This window comes from Triturus cristatus, chromosome 8 (assembly GCF_964204655.1).
Source record: "Triturus cristatus chromosome 8, aTriCri1.1, whole genome shotgun sequence".
Lineage (NCBI taxonomy): Eukaryota > Metazoa > Chordata > Amphibia > Caudata > Salamandridae > Triturus > Triturus cristatus.
Genome location: NC_140591.1, coordinates 146,049,239 through 146,072,448, shown reverse-complemented (window position 1 = coordinate 146,072,448; position 23,210 = coordinate 146,049,239). Strand labels below are relative to the sequence as shown.

General features: G+C 46.7%; 1 protein-coding gene across 1 annotated transcript in view; it reads right to left on the bottom strand.

Moving 5' to 3' along the window:
• Positions 1-23,210, bottom strand: part of LOC146801703 (cell surface glycoprotein CD200 receptor 1-A-like) — a 281,333-nt gene that overhangs the window by 18,024 nt on the left and 240,099 nt on the right. The window contains exon 5 of the mRNA XM_085621165.1: positions 2,253-2,316. Coding sequence (XP_085477291.1) covers positions 2,253-2,316 — 64 coding nt within the window. The remainder of the gene's footprint in view (positions 1-2,252; positions 2,317-23,210) is intronic.

Here is a 23,210-nt window from a genome sequence, read left to right as displayed (position 1 = left end):
TTTATAAATTCACCATAAATAAATAAAAATAAAATAAGTAAAAATCTTGCAACGTTTTTATTTCTCAAAATCCTCCAGCAGGGCAAGGCTAGTAGCTGTACCTCAGCAAGGCTACACAAGGCTGGAAACCTTTACAGTGAGGTCCTGGTAAACCTGCTTTCAGCACAGTGAAAATCTCTGAGCAGGATGAACCTAGTTTACTTGCTCTCCTTGGGAATGACCTGCGGAAGCAGCAGCACCTATCCTGGTCATTTGGCAGGGTAAACATTACTAGGCTCTACTTTTCACCAACTGCTAGAAACTACAGTGAAAGGTCATTCTTTTAGGTCTTTCAGCTCCTAGCTCTTCAGGACAGGTTCCAAGTCTCTCTCCAACCAGGACTCTTTCCTGCAGGGCCCAGTGCTTAGTTGTCAATAGGGCCCTTTTGCAGTCAGGAGTCATTCAGCTTTGTGTGCCCATAAAGCAGGCACCCAGGAGGCTAACCACTTGAGCTTTGAAGCTCAGTTCTAGTCGCTGGGTGCCAGCAAGAATCCTTGAGTTCGGGATTCCGCTTTTTCCAGCAGGAGTCAGGAACCTGGAGTCTTCTTTGTTCCAACATGGTATTCTTTTTTCTGGTGTATTCCTCCCAGGTATAGGAATGTTCTCAGAGTTATTCTCTTGTGTAGGGTTTTAAACGTTGACGTGGAGAGTTAGGTTCTAGAATGTGGGCATCTCTGATCAATCTAAATATACCACATCATCCCTCCACATCTGATTCATTCCTCTGCACTGCATTTGGGGGGAGGTGTATCAGGGGTGAGCTCCTGGACAGCCACAGATACTCCAGAGTCTTTAGCTCATTCCCTAAATTACAGAGCAAGGGGGAGCCCCACCAGTAAGTGGTATGAGAGTTCTCATTGTTTCTCTGGTGAAGGGCCTCCCCTTGCTAGTCTATAACTGTGGGTCAATCAGCCCATGCAGATGTCTTCCCCACCTCCTTCCTATCCCAGTAGCTTGTTAATCTTCTCCAAATGTGCCCACTGTGTGGGGGAGGCTTTGATCTACCTACTTAGCAGTGTAATTAACTTGAACCAGCAGGGTGGTTCAAAGTCTGAATCTCATTAGGGGCCGATTCCCCTGCAACACCCACAGTGCCTGTAGGAGTGCTAATATGGCCAAATTAATATTATGTTTCCACTGAGTACCTTTGTTAACCTAGAGCAAGAGGCTTCAAACATTTCTCTAGGTTAGGCCAATGAGAAGTTGGAATTTTGGTGCTGATACAGTGTGAATGCAGTAAACACTACAGACTTACAGTCAAGCACTACAGGCTTATATTAAAGCATTACAGACTCACTATATAGTCAAAGAGAAATGGGAACATTTCTTTTGTGATTTTCAAATAAATTATAGGGTTGTGTAAACAAAATATTTATAAATGTAATTTTGGCCTGTAAGACCAGTATAGGTCATAATCAAAGTATTGTATTTATTTATTATTAAAGGTTTTTATTAAAGGTTCCATCTGCAGTAGCTAGAACCCACCTCCTCACAGACACAATGGTGTGCTCTGTGTGATATCAGCGATGGTGCAATGCTGGAGGGTGTGCAAGATGACCATGGTGCCTCCTATTCTAGAAAATGCATGACCTGCTACCATGCGTCCAACCGACTGGCATGATGGAGGGTGAACATGTGGCGCTGCTTGGCTTGCATGGGCTTCGGGCCTGCCATGCTTAGGGAAGTGGAGTGCTGGCCATTCTATAGGTTTGCAACCTACTCCCATAGGACACCATGTGTGGAATGCAGGAGGGAGAATGCCTCTGGGCCTTTGGTCAGCACACAGCTGTTCTCCTTTGGCCCAACACTGTGAATCTTCCAGGATGTGCATGGAGCTCCTGTGGGTTCTGCCACATCTGCTTGATCCTGAGTGCTGGAGGGTGCGCAAGTCTGAATCAGAATCTCAGTATCATGATGTCCACTTCACCGCTTTGTTCCATTATGTGGCATGGTGAAAGGAGTTGGAAGAAGCAACTTAAGCCACATAATATATATATCATAAACACCACGTCTCCATAGACACAAATCAGAAATGTATTTAAAGTTGTTTTATATAACCATTCCTTATATCAATTTCCCTTGTTCACCAATATCAAACACTGCTAACCCTACAGGTATTCCTTGCTGATAAAATGTAATTTGGCCTTATGTGCTTGTTGGGAAAGTAGTTCTTGAGCAGCAACATAAACTGATTATTAAAATATTTCTCTTACCTCAGTATTCTCCTGTCCTCTCTGTAATGATGAGTTCTGTGAACGGGTAAATTTGTAACATCGTCTGTGAGGAAATAGAAAACAAGAGACATGAACACTCCCTCCTGCATTGCAAACAGATTCCATGTTATTTAAAGCTCGTGGCACCTTCAGGTTGATATTTTCTTGCTGTAAGATGAATCATTAGAAGGCAAGTCAGCAAACTTGAAACCTTCTGGTAAACGTGGAATCAAGTCCAACATCCTTTAGTGCCTGAGGAAACAGAGCTCTGGATGACCATGACTATTAATTTGTGTCAGAGTTGTGTGAAATTCTGGCACCTTGGACCAGATTGCATAAATGAAGACCCGCCAACTTCTAAAAACGTGTCACCGTGTGAGAGGAGGGGCAGGGTTTGAGAGGGGGCGGGGCTTTGGAGGGGTGGGCCCCACTCCCGAGTATGGGAAGCACTTCTACTCTTCATCCCCCACAACAAAAAACACACAAACTATAAAATCGTCTGAGGCTGTCACATATGCATTTGGAAGCTTTTAAAAGCCATAATGGACATGGGCTGTGCAGACCTCCAAAGACAAACTGAAACCTACCCTAAGCAGGGGACACATGGTTGCATTGTGTTATCTGGCAAGACCGCAAATGTTGTACTCATTATGAAATTATGCAAACGCTGTTCTTTGTTTTCTTTATGCTTTTCTGACAATGGAGTAAAGATACCTTCGTTATCCACGTTGAAAAAAAAACCCAGTGACATCTCTTTTTTCATTCTCTCACGGCAGGTCACCCGAATGGGGTATTTCCTAAGAAAAGAGCTAAAGTTCATGACATGCAGGAGTTTTCAGACAGTGCATGAGAGACATTTTTGTAATTTCCTGTCGATGGCTGAATGCAGTTATTGGACCTGGCTGTTTTTGCAGGGTTATCCCCAAACTTTTGGTTTTCTTTCTTCTGGTTTTTTGACTCTCTTTTCGTTGCCTTTAGGACTCTACGCACTTTACCACTGCTAATCAGTGCTAAAGTGCATGTTCTCTCTCCTTTAGAAATAGTATGATTGGTTTACATCTGTTTGGCATATTTAATTTACATATAAATCCCGTGTACAGTGGTATCCCATATACACAGTGCCTGTAAATAAAATGCTATTAGTGGGCCTGCAGCGCCACCCACAGAAGTAACCTTTCAAACCTGTCTCTGGCCTGCGTGCACAGTTTACTGCCACATTGACTTGGAATTTAAAACCACTTGCCAAGCCTTAATCTTCCATTTTACCACATATAGGTCACCCCTAAGGTAGGCCCTAGATAGTCCTATGGGTAGGGTGCTGTGTAGGTAAGAGGTAGGACATATGCCTTTATTGTGTGGCATGTCCTATTTTGTTTTTCACTACTGTGAGGCCTGCTACTTCCATAGGCTAACATTGTAAATCCCCTTACATGTGTTTGAGTGGTAATTCCTGATCTGTAAGGAGTAGTTTTGCCATATTTGTTTTGTTTGTTTAGAATGGTAGTGATAAATCATGCTTATTTATGTAGGTGGATTTTTTTATTACTATTTTAGAAATGCCACTTTTAGAATGTGACCATTTCTCTGTGCTTATAACTCAATTGGGGATATTAGCAACAACTAGCGATAATTATTGCAACACGCGCTTAGCGCGTTTGTTTTTATCGCCGCCTATCGCTTGATATTTTCGCAGAGATAACATGCTATTAGCAACGTTTATCTCCACTGTGATAAAATAGCCAGTGATAGCGGCGAAATGCCTGAATATCGCTGGAAATCCAGCGATATTCACGCATTAACGCCATGGTGGACTTAGCCTGACAATCCACCTCCCATTGAAGACACAGGTAAGTTATGTTTGTAGCCGGTGTTAAATACTGGCGATAATCGCGCCTAGCGTGACTTTTTTTATCGCTTCGCCTGCGTTGGTAATAGGGGGAAGTTGTGTTAGCGACTGTTTTCAGTCGCTTTTAGTTGGGAACGCCTACCTTGCTTGTCATTAGCGATAATTATTGCTGGCATGCAAGGCGATAGAAAAACCGGCTGCTAACGCGTGTTAGCGACAGATTGCTGATAGGGCGATAATAAAATCGCCGCTTTAGCGGCAAAAAGTGCCACTAAAGCTTCAATAAAGGCCTTGCTAATATGCCCTATGTGCTTTGCAGCCTGACTCCAATCCACGTCTATGGCAGAGTGACAGTTACACTTTGTGCATACTTTCCAGACAGCCACAAAAAAGGCTGGGTGTGATAAGAGAGTTATCTGCATACTGATAGTCTTCCTGGGCTGGGAGAGAGGGAGGAGGGGCGTACTTATATTTGTATAGGTTATATCCTGTCCTCACACAAAGGGATTGTTTACCCCCCTTCTGATGTCTAGAGCCTGGGCTGGGGTTCAAAGTTGGTGGTGTTCACTTTTACAGGTTTCTTTTGAAGTCACCTCTAAATCAAAGACATTTTGAGTAAAGTACAGAGGCTCTGACCCCTTTGGAACTGGGACTAAACCTCTGTCTGAAGGACTGCCTGTGATGCACAAAGGACTCAACTGGACTGCTCTTCTGTTGTTGCCCTGCTACCTGCTACTAGTTGAGTCGCCTAAAGGACTCACTGGATTGCTTTTTTGCTTGTTGCCCGACTTTGGCCTCACTAAGCACCGCTGGGCGGCCAGGATGAACCGCAGTGTGAACTATCTGTTCTCATGTGCTAGCCTGCTTGTTTCCTGCCCATTGCGTGCACCCCCTTCAGTGTTCGTCCAGGACTTGGTGGCCTGCCCTGTGTTTTCAAAAGGCTAGCACATGGTGTGCGCTTCATTTTCACTAAAGCGTGTGCTGAGCGCTTCATCTTTGGCTGCTGTGCAAGCATGTGCTGTGAGCTTCATCCTTTGGCTGGGGCAGCGAGTGCCTTCATTTGGGGCTCCCCTAACAGCCTGGGGGAAAGTTGCACAACTGACCACTGGCTTAGGAGCTGCCACAGCGCCTCTCAGCGAGGCCTGTTGTCAGTGCACCACCAGAGCAGCATCAGCACGTGCCCGAAGGCTACAGAAGAATGCTACTCATCGGAGACTGCAGGGACTGCTCCTGATCCCGATTGACAACTGGAAGCTACTATGGCACGCCGCCCCTCGGAGTCTCAGAGGGACTGTGAGCATTACCGTTACTCCCGTAAAGAGAGCACCTGCATGTTTTCTTCAAAGCCCTTATTCCAAAATTGATGCCTTTCAGCTACAGGGAACCCAGCGAGGTCTCTCCGCTGAAGCCTGCAATTTGGGACCCCCAACGCATCTGATTGCCCACATCTTGTTTTGAAAACAGCCCCAAAAGGAGAGCAAGTTTGCCTCCAGAGTTTAGAAAGCTTTACCAACAATGTATCCAGCCATTACCGTATCACATATAGTAGGCATGCAGGAAAGTTATGTGGCCTACTCTTTCTGCTAATGCATACGTCCTAGAGTGGAAGCCCATGTGAATTACTGTAACCTTACTAATAGGGACACAAGCGTGCCTGTACCCTAGGTTGCCTATTGTGATCCATGTGCTTCTCTACCTTATAGCTTATTGCCTCTAAGACTGCTACATTACCAGTGAAGTATCTCTGGAATATGTTGTTGCGGTTAAGTAAATATGGTTGTAATTGGTGATTTTTGTGTTTCTGGTTAGATATTAACTCATTTACCAAATTAGAACCTCAATCATATCTCACGACCCACTTAAAACCATTTTTAAGGAACAAATGTATGTTGCTACGGTTTGGGAGATATCCCACAAAGGATGGAATTCCTACATGGGAAAAAAACTGGTCCTCAAACAGCTGTAGGTTATGTGGATTTTATAAAGAATCTTTAATGCATATTGTACCTTCGTGACCTCAGCTGTTAGAAGAGAGGAAAGTTCTATTGAAATCCATCTTCAACGAATTAGGGATGAGAACATGTCGACAAGCTATTATAACCTGTCTCACTGGGAATATGCCCCGTCTGACCTCACAATTTGTAAACGTTTGTTTTTATCGCAGAAAAGAAGTTACTCTCCAAGTGCGTCTCCCAACACCAATCGCTTGCCTAGACTGTTAACGATTGTTTTTGCAGGATAATGTTGCTAATCCCATTAATTTTAAACGAAAATCTGTAACCCCCAAAAAAGAGAAAAGAAAAAAATATTCCTATAGTCTTGTGTATGACCCTGAATCTGAAGTTCTAAGAGGTTTTAATTGTTCATAGTAATTGGAAAAACAAATTCGAGATTTAAAAAAACAAAAATAATAATAATAATTGTTCGTAGCAACTATCTGTATTGTATGGGTCTGTTCTGAAGAGGAGAAATTATTTATTTTCATTAACAGTTCAAAAATGTTTTCTAGCTGTTATATTCTGCACAATTGAACTTTAATTATCGCTCCTACAAGACTTTGCACAACTGCACTTTAATTATTGTTACTAAAAGATTTGGCACAGGCACTTTTATCCATTGCTGCTAATTGTAATATATTGCACAGGTACTCTTAATTTACCACATCTTAATTTCTGAAATATCAACGTATGCATTTCAAATTTGGGCCTTTTTGGAGAAATGGTCTTTCTGATAGGTATGAAATTTGAAAGAATCTTAAAATGAACCTCTGAAATGCTAGTATTATATGTGCTTTTGTTTTTGCAGCCACCATATCAGATAGATTGATTTGGTCTAATTAAGTGCACTCCTGTTATTAATGTTAAATGCGAGATACCGCACAAGTGCACTTTACCTATTGTATTTCAACTAGGGTATATTGAAATGAGAATTTTTTAAAAATGGGGGCAGTGTGGATGTCCCATTGTGACCTTATAGGTTTAATTTGAAGGGACATCGCCTATGACTGGTGTGAAATATGATATTGTTTACAAATGTACCACGATATATTTCAATACAATGTTGTAGATGTGCTCTATCGGCAAAAAATAATGCTCATATCCCATTGTGTTTTATTCTTGATTGTAATGATTTTTATTAATCAGCAAATAAAGTATTACCTACCTACCTACCTGCTTGTAGCTATACTGCTGCATTTTCATGCCCTGAGAGTATAATGTATATAATTCCAATTCTTGCATGGTCAGGAGAAGAAGCATCACCTCAGTATTTGCATAATATGCACAGTTTTCAGAACTATTTCTTTTTGGTCTATGTTTTATGTACAATATATTTTATATTTTGATATAGTTCTGTGTGGAGTCTCTTTTGTGGTGTATTCATTGTGTTACTGGTGTGAGTGTGTTGCGCAAACGCTTTACACATAATCTCTGGAGATAAGTCTGACTGCTCTGTGCCAAGCTACCAGGGGGTGAGCACAGGTTATCTTTGGTGTTTAACTGACTTGCCCCGACTAGAGTGGTGGGTTCTGCCTGGCTTAGGTGTAACCAGAAACCCCATTTTTAGGTCTCGCCTGATTCAGCGCTTGCGCTGATCTGGCCGAGACATTTTGTAAACAGGCTTTTTCAAAGTGCTGCCTGGCCTAAAGCTACAGTGCACGTGAACGTGCACGCGCGCCCTCCGTTGCACGCGATCGTAATCGCGATTGCGATCACTTTCACTTTCGGCCGCGTTGCCAAAGCTTGTTTTATTTTCATTTTAGCTACAGATCTCCCCCCACCTCCGTTCTACAACCACCTTATTTACACTATGTAGCAATAACGTTATTATAAACTACTAGATGTTTGCCGAAATCATTTATCTCGTTATAGATATAGGCAGCAGAGTTACACAGAAGCTTGCTTTACTTTGCCATTTACTTCCAGGCAATGTTTTACTTTCACCTACAGCTACACCGTCATTTACATTGGTGTTTGCTTGCTAGCGAAGGCTTACTTTTGCAAAATACAAGCAGCAGCAGCTTTTCTTTCGGCGAGAGGTGAAGTTTTTGTTTTTGTTTTCGCTACAGCTTCCCCAGCATTTCTAAGCCGCATTATTAGTGTTATTGTTTACATATTTCTTATGCGTGCAACCCGTCTATTGTTCAACTGTTTGTGAGCTTCGGAACGCAACGTTCTTCAAGCCTCGCTTTCTGGCCTGAGGCGCCCCCTCCCCACTTCCCCCCCCCTCCCACATGTCAGTTGTGGCTGTCTCTGGCGCTCAGCTGAGATGATAAATAAACCCTAGACTCCACCTCCTTTCATCTTCCCTGCACAGATAAATAGTAATCATGGAAAAAAGGCTTAACTCCGGTCAAATGTTCAGAACACAAGATATGTTGCAAAATTCCCATTCGGTGCCAGTAAATGCTATGGCTACCATTAAGTGCCCACCCCACAGTGTCAACCAAAGCACATCAGATTTCTTGCAGGGTCCTATGGTTTTAACTAGTCACAAAACGCGTCTTTCAGAATCCCACTGGCTCAGATCTTTGTGAACTGCGTCAATCAGTTTGGTGCACTAGATTTATTGTCACCTTTACTTCTATTTTCCACAAGAGGTGGGATGTTAGATCGATGGTGGAAAACGGTGTGCACACAAACGAATCCGGACGCAGTGAATTGCTTCCTCAGTAACTGTGAGTTTGAATGTATTCAAATTATTAAAGGCTTCGTTCAAATAGGAACCTCTTCTGAGCTGCCTCCACTCCACCTGTTCAACTGTGCACCTTCTGCACGTGTGCCTCATTCCAGAATGTTTGGAAGCTCGCACTTAGAACACTACATGGGACACACATGGGTAATAAATGGTCTATACAGCCATTAGTTATACCTCGGATTCGGATAGCAATATCCTTGATGCCAGTGCGCTGACCAAACCTAGCAGGGACTCGAGAAACGGCAGCCTGCCGCGAGCTCATGATGAAACACTATCCGGGAAATAGATTGCACTGGCAGTTTATATTTGTGTCTGTGATATGGAGAAGAAGTGGAGCTCTCTGATCGGGGTTAAGTATATGGCTACAGGGCATTTCACAAAGTATTGGAAAACACGTGTGAACTATGCTTATTTTACGCCTATGCTCCGCCATAGTTTATAATTGTTACAGGTATCTCACGCGTTTCTCTGCTACACAAACGGTGTAATGTATGTACTTCTGTTTGTATATGGTGTTCGTGTCCATTATTTTAAAACTGTAGAAAAGCGACCTCTTAGTTTACCAAAAAGTTTTCATTTTTTCTTTTTCATTTCTTTAATATAGCATTACGTTGCCTTTCACAACAACATAAACAACTCAACGAAGAGAAACATAAATGCCATTACATAGTCTCATTAACACTCTTGTTTTTAGGGATGCAGCATTACTTAAAACGTTTATATTCATCACAGCCAAAGTGTCCCAACACCAACCCCAGTATCAGTATGAAGGTGTTTTAGGTTCCCATGCACCACACGCGATTCAGTGGAAGAAGTGTTGTCATTGATGGCAAGGGACAGACATACTCCAGAGATCCAGGCTGCATTTGCTGATACTGTGTCATTGATGGCAAGGGACAGACATACTCCAGAGATCCAGGCTGCATTTGCTGATACTGCTCTTGTTATAAAAGCTGCATATGAGATCAGAGACAAGAGGCGAGCGCCCATGGCGCGGACAAGCAGTTGTTTGGCCAATACTGCCACTTTGCTTTCAAGGGCTGGAAGAACAGAGGAAGCTTGGAAAATGCTGGAACTCTTCAAAAAATGTAATAGAGTACCCAACAACGAAGTGAGGGTTGAGTTTTTGAACTGCACCAAGCAGAGTGGTAACAAAGAGCAAGCAGTTAAGCTTGTTCAGCTGGCAGCTGACTTTGGTTTGCCATCTGCAGGGACCTTAGCGGAAAAAGTAATGCAAGATTTCTCTACCTCTGAGGAACAAAAACATTTTAGAGCAAGCTTTGGCATAGCCAATAGGTCTCGCTTTTGGGACCTTATAAGTATTTAGTTATGCAGCACAATATCCTTGGCGCAACAACATCAACTGTTGCATAGCTAACCACTAATAAGGTTCCAAAGGCGAGACCTATTGGCTATGCCAATGCTTGTTAACAGTTGTGCACATGGTTGTCCCATAGAAAACAAACTTTTGTGGACATGGTGTAATGTATTCCTTTTTCCCCCAGTGATAAACAGCAGCCAATGCAGGTTTTATCCTATGTTTTATTGGTTTTATAAGTTATACACCTAAGAGCGCCGGGCAGCCGCCTCCGAACGCTTCGTTTCACACTCGCGTTGTTCGCGCTCACTCGCGCATGCGCAGACGAGCCAAATCGGCCGTCTCGCGCATTCGCGTGGTGACTAGACCGCGACACTACATATCTCCCCTTTTTACACCACACACAAAACTATTTACATAACTGAGACTGGGTTACCGTCCATAGTCTATTACTCCAGTTCATAGTCCTTAAGCCTGGCTGGTCTCACCACCGCTCTCCCCACTCGGGTGTATCTTACCGGGGTAGCGTTTCCTTCTCGACTCTCTGCTGCGACAGGGCTTCCCCTTCTTCCTTCTGGGGTACCTTTCCCTTCTCTTCCTCCTTTCTCACCCTCTTCCCGGGTCCTTTCTTCCCTATGTAGTCTTTCTAGTTCATCCTCTTCGTTGATCTGATCTTCCTGCCTACTCTCTCCCTTTTCTCCATTCAATGTTCCTTCTTCGTCCCTCATGTTCTCTGGGGCTGTCACTCCTTCATTGTCCTCTCGGGGCCACTGTAAGATTTTGTTGCACTTGGCCATGCGGTCTTGGGGCCATACATTCCCATCACTGAGTAGCGCCGCTCTGTCATACACCTCTTCCACTCTCAGGGGTGGAGAGTATTTGCTGTCTCCCTTCCTCTTGAGGATTGCCAGCTTTACTCTGACCCACTCCCCTTTTTCCAAAGCTGTCTCCTTCACGTTCTTTCTGTTGTTGTAATGGTCAGTATATATCCTCCGCACCTTGTCCAGGTTATGTTGCACCACTGCAGGGGACCACTTGCTTGTGACTGTCTTCTCCTGCCACGCGACATTGTCTTTCGTGAAGGGTTGCCTTCCGCGTAAAATTTGAAACGGGCTGTACCCCGTGCTAGTGGGGGTAATGCGGTATGCCCATAGAGTGCTTAGTACCTCCTTTTCCCAGTCCTTGCCTCCGGAGATAGCTGCCTGTATAGAGCCCATTATCACCCTATTGAACCTTTCTACTTGGCCGTTGCTGGCAGGGTGATATACTGCCGTGTGTTTAAGTCGTATGCCATTTCTTTCTGCGAATCGGTTCCATTTGTCCGAGGTAAACTGGGGTCCGTTGTCGCTTATAATGGCTCTGGGAATGCCTTCCCTGAGGAATACCATTGTAAGGAATCGAATGATCATGCCTGTGTCCATTTCTTCTTGAATGTGAACCTCTGGCCACTTTGAGTATTTGTCCACTATCACACATATGTACTTCGGAATACCCATGTTGTCGAGGACCGGCCCCAAGATGTCTACCGCCACTTCTACCCAGGGATTACAAGGGTTCGTGAACTTCCCTAGAGCTGGTCTCATGGGTTTCAGAATTTTGTCAGCTCCTTGGCACTGTACACAGTCTCTGACATGCCTCTCCACCTGGAGGTCCATTCCCGGCCACCAATATGTTTGTTTAGTTAGAGCTTTCGTTTTCACGATTCCCAGGTGCCCCTCATGTATTATTTTCAGAAGGTGTGGTATTATCTCTGCTGGTGGTACCACCCGGTTTCCTCGGTATACGAACACCCCATCATTTCCCACCGACAACTCGTCCCTGACTTCATAAAATTGCCGAATTTGGGGCTTCTGGTGTCTCCTTTCGGGCCACCCTCGCATTATGTATTTCTTGACTTCCTCCAGATCTCCATCTGCTCTGTAGGCGTCCTTCCATTCTCTCCTGCTTATCGCCCTTTCCGGATCCTCCGTCAAGGCTACCATCTCCTCATCTTCTTCTGTGCCCGTTGTGGCACTCTCCTTTGCCGCCGCCCGGCTGAGATAATCCGCTATCTTGTTCCTCGATCCTGGTATATATTCCACGTCATAGCGATATTCCAATAGTTTCAGTGTCATCTTCGATATTCGGGGAGTCGCGCCGGCATGACCACTGGACGTTAATACCTTCACCAGGGTTTTGTGGTCTGTCTTCAGCAGGAATCGCGTGCCCCACAAGAACTGGCGATATTTCCCCATGGCCCATACTGCTGCCAGCATCTCTTACTCGATCACGCTGAACTTTTGTTCGGAATTCGTCAGTGATCTCGATGCAAAGCTGATCGTCTCCTTCTTGCCATCTTGCCTCTCTTACATGAGCACTGCTCCCAACCCCTTTTCACTGGCATCTGTCATCAGGATCGACTTCCCTAGGGGATCGTACCCTTGTAGCGGGATAGCATGGCTTATTTCTCGTTTGACTATGTCGAACTCTTCTTGCTCTACTTCCGTCCATGCGAATGCTGTTTTCTCCCTCGTGAGCTGCCTCATGTGGTGCGTTTTCGTGGCAAAATGTTGGACGAACTTACTATAGTATTCTGCCATCCCTAGGAAGGATCGTACTTCCTCCTTGGTGGCGGGTGGAGGAGCATCGCATATGGCTGTCACGTTCCCCTTCTTTGGTGTTATCCCACTCTCTCCAATTTCGTGCCCTAGGTAGGTGACCGACGACATGCCGAAATGGCACTTCTCCCATTCTGCCGTTAGTCCGTTATCCTCCAGGATCCTGAGCACCACCTCCAGCTTTTCGTTGTGGTCTTCTTGTTCCTTCCCCATCACTAGGATATCATCCTGGAAGTATTGTACTCCCTCTATGTCCTTGAACAGTCGGGCCATTAGCTTTTGGAAGACCGCCGCTGCCGATGCTAACCCAAAGGGCATGCGGCAGAACTGATAGCACCCGAAGGGAGTTATGAAGGACGTCAGTTTCTTACTCGTGTGGTGCAGGTCCACACATAAGCGCACCTTGCCTGACGGTTTCATGGCCACCACTAATGGCGCCAACCATTCCGCGCTATCAATGGGTTCAATGATCCCTTCTTTTTCCAGTCGGTGTAACTCCTGTTGCACTGCCTCTCTCACGGCGATCGGTATGTTCCTCACTTTGTGTGTGACCGGTTGGACGTTCTCCCTTAGCACGATTTTGTGAGTAAACTTTTCCAATTTCCCTATCTTGTCCCCAAATATCTTCGGGTGCACGCTTCGCAGTCCCGCTGCCTTTGACCATCTTCCTTCCAACGCTACTAACACTTGTGTGTCTCCTCCCGGATGCAGTTGTATGCCCAATTCCCCTTGGTCCATCCACCCCACGACCGAGGGTCCTTTCTCTGCAATGTACAATTTGCACTGGGCGCTGCGTTCTTTGAACTGGAAGAGAGCAGTTTCCTAAATCCCACCATTGGGATAGGCTCCCCCGTGTAGGTGACAGGCCGTATGTCCGGTGGTTCCAGATGTGGACCCACTGTCGGTTCGAATTTCGCTTCCCACACCGACCTTTGGACGATCGTATAGGGGGACCCTGAATCCGCTACAATGGTGATTTCCACTCCTCCGATGTGGATGTCGCACTGGGGTTTTCGAGCTCTTCTGCCGTCAATACCTAGTACTTGGTCTTCCACGCACAGCACTTCGTCATCTTCTTCCTGGCCCTCTTCATCTTCTCCTGGGTCTTGTGCTACATGCTTCACAGCGCGCTGTTTCCATTTCCTGCTTCACACCTTCTCATAATGGCCGACCAGGCCGCAGAACGCGCACTTAGCTCTGAAGGCAGGACAACGCTTGTCGTGCGCCGCGTGGCACGGGCTACCGCACCTGTAGCACTTCGACGTTCCTTCTTTGTCCTGTTTCCACGTCTGTCCTGGCTTTCCTTTCCCTTTGTACGTTCACTTATTTTCTCCTGGCGTCGGTTTTCCTCTACCATATTGGTCGGCGTCTTCCACCTTGTTTATCGTTGGTCTGGTCTCTCTTCCGCTTGGTCAGTTCTGCTCTTTTCACGATGGCTATCACGTCTTTTAAAATTGCGTCTCCGCTTGCCCACAATTTATCCTGCACCGTTTTGCTTGTCGTGTGCATGACAATTTGGTCCTTTATAAAGTCGTCGTGTAGAGCTCCGAACTTACACGTTATCGCCAGCTTCCTTAGTGCTGCCACGTAGTCGTCTATCGTTTCCCCCGCTTCTTGCTTCCTCTGCTGGAAATTGTAGCGGTCGATAGATGTGCAGACTGCAGGGCGATAATGGTTATCCAAGTCTTCAATAGCGTGTTTGAACACATCATTGTCCGCTGCTGGACGGGTGTCCGGCGTGTAGGTTTTGGAAAACTCGTATGCCCTTGGTCCCAGATTGTGCAAGAGTATCCTTTTAATCCGGCTGCTAGAAAACGCCTCTTCATTCTCATCTTCCAGTGCTTCGAGGTAATTTTTGAAATATTCTCTCCAATCCTCCCATTTCATTTGAGGCTCCCCTGGTCTTGGTAGGAACGGGACCGGCGTCGTTAGCGCTGATGCCTGTGCGCACATCTTGGTTTCTGCCTGTTTCCTGGGACTACCTGGTGCCTCCTTCCCTTGTCCCTTTCTTTGGGTCGTCTGGGCCTCTTCGGTCCCTTCTGCGCCTTCCCTTCCTGATTCCGCCAGGGCCTCTTCTAACTTTCGCCCCTGTCTCGCTTACCACGCTTTCTTGCACTTGGCTGGCACTCCTGTGTGTTCTCTTGCCTCCCGCTGGCTTGCGTCTGCCACTGCCGCGCTCTCTCGGTGTCCTGGAGTCTTTCCTGCGACCCCCTGGTGTTCCTGCTCCTGTCGGGCGTCATCTCCTCCGGTTCTCCTGCTGTTGGGGGGCTTCCTCTGTCCTGGGTGACCTTCAGGGTCCTCTGTGTCCCAGCCTCGTCGCCACTGTAATGTATTCCTTTTTCCCCCAGTGATAAACAGCAGCCAATGCAGGTTTTATCCTATGTTTTATTGGTTTTTATAAGTTATACACCTAAGAGCGCCGGGCAGCCGCCTCCGAACGCTTCGTTTCACCCTTGCGTTGTTCGCGCTCACTCGCGCATGCGCAGACGCGCCAAATCGGCCGTCTCGCGCATTCGCGTGGTGACGTAGTGCCCGGTCAACTAGACCGCGACACTACACATGGCATTGGAAAGCACGTCCTAAATGAGGCAGGCCATCTGGAGCCTTGTACACCAACGGCTTAAAGGACTTTCAAGAGGCATGGCTTGGCAGCTGAACATAGGGTCGCGTGAGCCCGTATTCATTCTGCCATATCGGAGACGCCCGGGAGGAGAATGTATATCTTCCTGCAGCATGGGGGCAACGGCATGCCTTGAAATCACGTTGTGGCGCAGCAGACCTACGGAGCACAAAATGGCAGCATAGCCTTTACAGAGAGACTGGGGATGAGGCCCCAGGATGACGTGAGGCTACCGCGGAATTTAGAAGCGGAGTGGAGGTTGTCGGAAGCTGGCTGCAGGCTTCGACGTGTCTACGCTAGTCAAGGGAGCTCCGGAACCCCGACGAAGAGAAGGCGCCGTGACTGAAGAACTGGGAAGCGTAGAGCAAGTGGTGAGGCCTGGTAACAGTAAAGACTGCAGGGCAGCGGGATCCTGAGCCGAGGGCTGCAGCTGTCCCCTGAACACACGTGGGCCCATCAGAATAGCCTGGGAGCTGCCTTGTGCACTGGGCAGGGGTGGAAATGCCCCAGGACGGTGTGAGGCCTGAGCTGTGGAGACTGACTTAGGCACTGGAAGGCTCTTGACTCCTGGATTGCGAGTGGTAGCATGTGATACCTGCTGGCTGGGCTGGAGACCCTGGGCCCCCGCATGCACTGGTGAAGTATAGTGAGGTTCGAGAGACGTAGGGCCTATGTAGTGCATCCCCTTGATTGGCAGCTCGATCCCCGGCCCACTGTGAGACTCGTGGGGTCCTTGGGACTGATCTTTACAGCAGGTGGGTGGTACCGAGGGACCTGGTCCACTTGGAAATGCGGATACACTCCTGAGCACCTTGCTAGGCTACCTGGCGGCCGAGCCGATAACTGTGCCAGATTAACGATGCCACCACTAAGTGCCCATGGACGAGGGGAGGCAACCCAGGAACTAGGATACCACCTGGCCACTGGTGAATACCCTAACAGGACCCCTCGATGGAATAAGGTGAGAGACACCTGTACAAGGAGGATTTACTGTCAGCGGGGAGGGCCCGGGGAGATGGTCTGATCGCTGGACACCACTGAGGTACCTGGGCGGACTGAGAGTTGTGGAGCGACCGAGGGGGGACTTGTGCATGCACCCATGAGGAGTGCAAACTTTGTGGCATGTATTGACTAGTGAAAAGCACGGGAGGGCACCTATCTCTGGATCAAAGAAGAGGAGATTTCTTGGGGTGCTGACTAGCAGTGGTGGAAATGGGACTGCACCTCGCGTGAAAAACACATTAGCATACGGGGACACTAGTGAGAGGTTGTATGCTGTCGAGGCAATGGCTGACCAGTCCCTCACTACGGACTTTTTGGATCCCCTGCCATTCCATGCTCTTGATCGCCGGGTGCAGGAGGAGTTGGGAGGCCCAGTCAGAGTGCATGAAATCCAGGTAGCCATTGGAGACATGGCAATGGGTAAGTCTTCGGGCCCGGATGGTCTCTCGGAGGAGTTTTATAAACGGTTCGCCAATAGTCTAGCGCCCCGGCTAGAGGTTCTCTATGCTGATTCACTTGTTAGGGATAAATTACCCGGTACAACACGGGATGCAGTTGTGATACCACTCCCTAAAACCACCGGCTGCCAAAGTGACAGATTTTAGGCCCCTTTCAATGCTAAATCTAGTCTTCAAAATCCTTAGCAAAGTCTTGGCAAATAGGCTCATCCCGGATATGAAAACACTGTTTCACCCGGACCAGAATGGATTTATTCCATCCTGCTGCACCTCCTACAATCTCCGGAGACTCTACTATCAAGAGGAACCTTCATGGAATTGGCCTTGGGAGTAACTAGGTGAAATGGGTACGGCTCCTTTAGGCGTCCCCAACTGCAAGGGTAAAAATGGGTAAGACGATCTCTACCCAATCCATGTTCTTCCGAGGCACCAACTGGGGTGCCCTCTTTCGCCCCTCCTGTTCGCTTTAGCAATTGAGCCACTCACTGTAAAATGACAACTAAGGGGCGCTGGACTGGGCCTTGAGGTAGGCACCTGGATAAACACTATTTCACTTTATGCGGATGACTTGTTGATTTATCTTGGGGACTCAGTAACTGGTACCACGTCAGTAATACAGATTTTAGAGGGCTTTGGTCGTATATAAGGCCTTCGGGTTAATAAGGCTAAGACATATTTGTTTCCTATTGCGGTACCACTGCCCCGGCCGGAGACCTTACAGCTGAAAACACAGTGGGCCTCCCACCCTTTTAAGTACTTGGGTATCCAGGTGTTCCATTCCCTGGAAGATCTGAAGGAGGGAAACTTGGGTAGAGCAGTGAGATCACTTAAATCCTGTGTCCAGTTCTGGCGCACATTGCAACTCCCTACTATGGCTAGGATATCTCTGTCTAAAATGGTCATATTACCTAGGCTTTTATATTATTTTGTCAACCTCCCAGTCTTGATGTGACCGGGATGGTTTTGCCCGTTAAATACGCTATTGAGAGAGTTAGTGTGGGACGGTGGGTGCCTGGGAGTTCCCTTGAAGACACTGCAGCATCCTATGACAAACGGTGGGCTAGGAGTGCTGAACTTTGAGTTTTATATGTTGGCTGCCCAACTGCAGGGTTAGTGCAGTGGCTGGGGGAGGTGAATGAGGAGGGCGCCTGTTTTTAGAGCCAGATGGGCATCCCCGCTTGCCGCTGGCTAAATTGCTGGTTCCATCTACACACAACTCGTACCACTCAGTGTTACAGCGAACTGCACTACAGACCTGGAAGAGATCCCTGGATAGAGTTAAAAAAAGCCCTGAGATATACCCCTATGCTTCCCCTTGTGGGTTTACCACACGGTATTCCCATGTCATTATTCACTGAAGATCAACTGGCGACATGGACCCAGGTGGGGGTGGAAAATGTAGGAGACTGTTATTTGGAGAAAAGCCTTTTGCCCTTTGAGGAACTGGTGGAGGGTAATGGCCTTCCTCCGGGACAGTTCTTATGCTATAAACCCTTAGTACGCACTTTTGGCCTACTGTGGGGAGAGGGCCGGGAAGAACCTGAGACACATCCATTCTTGCATGCACTGATGACCCTGGGTACGGCTGGGCATCAGGTGAAGTGGTTTTATGCCACCTTGGTTACTGCATCCCTAAACCCTCTGGGTGACTTGCGAGGGAGATGGGAAAAGATACTGGGAGGCGTACTCACTGATGCAGAATGGGGTAAAATCCTGCAATCCCTGAACAAGATTTCCCACAACACGCGCCTTAAATATATACAATTTAATGTCATCCATATGACCTATATGACCCCTCACCGACTTAAGATTACCTATGGGGGAGGGGAGACACGCACCTGCCCGAAATGTGCCCACCCTGATGCCGATTTCATACATATGCGTTGGGACTGCCAAACGCTACGCCCTTTTTGGGACACCATTATTCTCAAATTCAAGGATGTTTTGGGGAGGGAGTTGGCATCTACGGCGCTGGTATGTTTACTGGGACTCTTTCCTCGTCCACTGAAACTTTGGAACAGATTGATAGACTTAGCCCTGGGATTTACTAAGCATAGAATAGCATTAGTTTGGAAATCTGGGTGTACACGTTGCTCCCTTTGAATTATTTATTGTAGTGCCAAGCGATTAGGCCCATATTGAGCTGTACTGGAAGGGAAAGATATTTCCCTTACGCTTGTTATACGCAGGTGGGTTAACTCCCCCCAAGCTCTGATACTCTAGATAAGAATAGTTGATCTTTGAAACTTGACCTCTCCACTGCACAGACTTCAGTTTGTTATAAAGTTTTCATTGATTTTTTTTCTCCTTCTTTTCTTCTTTAAAAAATGTAAACATTCTATATTGTGCTATTATGTCATACCCTAATGTGAAAACTACCGACCTCTAATGTGAAAGACTTGAACAAAATGCATATTTAGTAATAGAAGAAACCACTGTACACTCCGATCCTGAAGATATCACGGATTATTAGATTGCAGTACTGCGATGACTATGCAAGTCACTGAGCAGAGTCCTCATAGGGCGATATATCATGTGAATCCGTGTTGATCCTCAGGAGGGCGCTGCATGTCAATTTATGTACTGTCAGTGTGCTGAATTGTGATATAAGAAATGCCAATAAAACAAGAAGTATAAAAAAAAAGTAAAGGACTTTCAAGACAGCAAACTTGGTGACAGTTCAGCTCTTTGAAAACCACTATCTGCCAATCAGCAAACAAGGTGGGGGGGGGTTTGTAAGTAACGCAACAGCTGCTACTTTTTGGTAGTTGTCCCGTTGCTGCTCAGCATGAATATTAATGAAAAACACTTCTCGTAATGAAGCCTTTCTGGAGGGATTCTGGTGTTTGTATGCTAGTATTGTTTTTAAGTTTTCAGTGTAGTTGACTGGCACTTCCCACACTGAGCAAAATGACATTATATATGTTCCAGGAGCGTGGCATGCCTCCCTCGTGATCCTACTGGACACTTTCATGGCCTTGGTACACAACACTTTCTTCCCACTTGGTGTCCTCATTTCCTCACTTTGATGCAAAGTCTGATAATGGAAGAGGTCCTGACAGGAAACTGAGGAGGCCACATCGTGGATGAAGGTGAGGTCAAGATGCTTCTTGCAATTTGATTCCACAGATTCCACTAACCCTACCACTCTCACACCCACACTACACATAGCCTATTTTTTCACAATGACAGTGCTCCCGCGTATTTGCAGGTTGCAGTACGCCCCGCCCCGTAGAGGGACGGGAAGACCCCTGTGATGAAGCATGACACTATGGGATTCATAGTGTGTGAGGGGTATTTTAAAAACACTTAGTACTTTTCTATGACATTTCATGGATCACTAATACACCTTATTCAGTATCACTAGAAAAACTAAAAAATATTAAACAATTTTCATTTATATAGGGTAGAATCATATTGTTTATGAAAAGTTGAACAGGAGGCAGATTCTATCTGTATACCTCTCTACTCCCCCGCCCCCCTTTTGTTTTCTTATCTCGTCTATATAGCCTTCCTGGGCTTTGTAATCACTCCCTATAGTGGTGGAATATAGGGCAGAGAAGTATTCTTTAAATGTGTTCTGTATGTCCGCCGTGGAGATGTATATCTGTGCGTCCGGGGAGAGTATTTCAGTGATGTAAGTTTTGGGATACGGGGGGCATAGGAGCTGGGCCAGGACCCTGCCAGGCCTCTCTCCCTCGCCGTACCGTCGGGCCGCCTGATACTTCCCCAAGAATAGAATGTCCCGGTCAGCTGTTTCCCTGAATTCTTCCAGCATCACCAGTCTCCTGCCCTCGTAAGTGGGTTGTGGGTGAACTATGGTGTCCTCATCCAATGTCTGAAGATCACGTTCTAGGCGCTTCAGAGTGTTACGTAGGTCTCTGAGGACGCCAGCATGCTTAGCTATGCTCGTGCCCCTGATAACTACCTTGAAACCCTCCCACAAAACCGCCCACGTGTCCACCGAACTTGTATTGATAGCAAAGTATTCCTCTATGGCTTCCCGTATTTCTTCTTTGAATACTTGATGACGTAAAGCGTGACTAGGGAAGCGCCACTGACGCTCAAAGCCCTCCGGACGAGGTATCTTAAGGTGTAGCGTTACTGGGGAATGGTCGGATTAAGTCCTAGGAAGGGTCCCAACTGATGCGCACCAACCATAGATGTCTGGGGAGAGCAACCAATAATCGATCCTTGTCCAGGTGTTGTGTTGGCCTGAATAGTGGGTATATTCTGTAGTGTTTGGATTACGTTTGCGCCAGACATCCAACAACGCGTACCGGTCACAGAGTTCCTGCAGTGCTCGGCGGGCACGCGGTTTAGTGTCTGAAGTCCCTGAGGTGCAATCTATTTTGGGGTTGAGTAGTAGGTTAAAGTCTCCACCTACAATTAACGTCTGTGACTGCATCGGCATAAGTCGTTTGTGAAGGGAGTGAAAAAAGTTGGGGGCATCCGTGTTGCGGGCATAAATACAAAGCAGTGTAACATTCCTACCCAACAATGTCCCAGAAACCGCTAAGTATCTTCCTTCGTCATATGGGAGCATGGAACAAAAGCCGAAGGGAACCCTTTTATGTATCAGAATGGCCGTGCCCCTCGCGTCAGTCAGGCTTAGAGGTTGTGTGTAAAGTATTTGTGCAACACTTCAAACAGAAAAACTGTGAAAACACCACACAAAATAATGTCATGCCAGTTTAGGAGAATAGCTCTGATTTAAATAAATAAAACAAGACCAAACAACAAAAAATCAAATTAGTAGAACCAGAAATATTGATTTTGAACGTTTATAGTGAAAAATAGCACTAAGAAGCACAAAGCGCTATTGGGGAAATTGGGCACGCCAAACATCAGACAAAGCCAGAAGTTCAGGCCGATTGTGATGATGCGCGGGCCGGTTATAGGGCCCCAGTTAGGCCACCTGAACAAAGTACCTTAAACTCTGGTTGTGGAGCATTACACGGATCTGCGTCACAGATGCGTTGCGCAGCAGCGGCAATTCATCAGTTCCAAGAAACGACGAGGCTGCAGTGTGAGATCCTGCTCCGTCGACCTCGAGGAACCTACTGACAGGGCTTATGAGGACAAGTTCGGTGTCGAGGATGGGAGGCGCAGCAGAGGCAATGAGTCAATCCGCATAAGCGGTGAAGCTGCAGTGCAGAGTTTCGGCGTCGTCATCGAGTCTACATTCGACAAGTGATGTGAGGAGCTTGCACCAGGAAAAGCTTTGTGCAGCAGCGGTTCTAAAGGGAATGCTTTAGTCCCAAGTCTTTTGCAACGGGTCCAATTCATGCAGCAGTGACGATGCATCAGTTCTGCTTAGGGATCCACCACTCAGCCGGGTAGATATGCCAGTTCTGCTCAGGGATGCGTTGTTGAGCAGAGAAGATGCATTGGCTACACTGGCAAGCACCTTAGGCCTACTTTCAAAGGTTCAGGACTGAGGTGGCACCACTTGGCAGGGTAGACTCACAGATGGCAGTTTCCAGGTGCAGGGGTTGGAACCCAGATATATACATGCGGCTTCAGATCAGGAGGCCAGCCAGCTAGCTAGACCTTGGAGTCACTCTGGGTTCCTGGCTCCAGACTCACCACAGGGGGCTATGCAAGTATAAGTCAGATGAATGAAGGGAGTGTTGCATCTTGCTTTCCTTGTGTTCGATGGGTCCATGCGTCACCATGAATGGTAAGCCACTTGGAATGCTGCTGTATCAGTTGGAGTGTTCATCTGACCAGAGGCTGAGCAGGCATGAGTCCTGCTCCTGGGGCGGGGAGGGGCAGGAGGGGCCGGTGAGAGTGGGGGGAGAGGGCGGGTATCTTGTAGACATATACTTGCAACCTGCAGTTGAACCTGATGTTTCCGGAACCTATCCTGATGTGAAAAGAAAGAAACCAAGGATTTGTACCGCATAGTATAGACTGGCTTCTACTACACATTTTGTGTTAAAAGGAGGAATGCACATGTGAGCAGAAAAAGAAAAACAGGAATATAAATATATATATATATATATACATATCTCTGACAGCTATGGAAAGGGATGGAGGAAGGATGAAAGAGCACGCAGGGAAAATGCGTGTTATCTTCTCAGGATGGCGGTTTTAATATTCTTTGTCTAGAAAACCCACATGAATTGTCCAAGTACGGACGTAGATAGTAGGCAGACGTAAAAATGGGTTGAACAGGAAGTTAAATGTATCGTTACGAGGAAATTTGATCAATGATCTAAGTTGCTGGTTAGAAATGTCTGATTTCCGTTGTGAGATCTGGCCACACATTGTATGATTCTGGGCACATCTAAACCACATCGGCGGTCTGACTCTGAAAAGGTGTCTTCCTACTGACCTACCCTTTTGTTTCCAGGAGCAAGCCACACCAGCCAATAGACAAAAGCTTTGTGAATCTGCCCTCCCCCAAAACTGAGAAT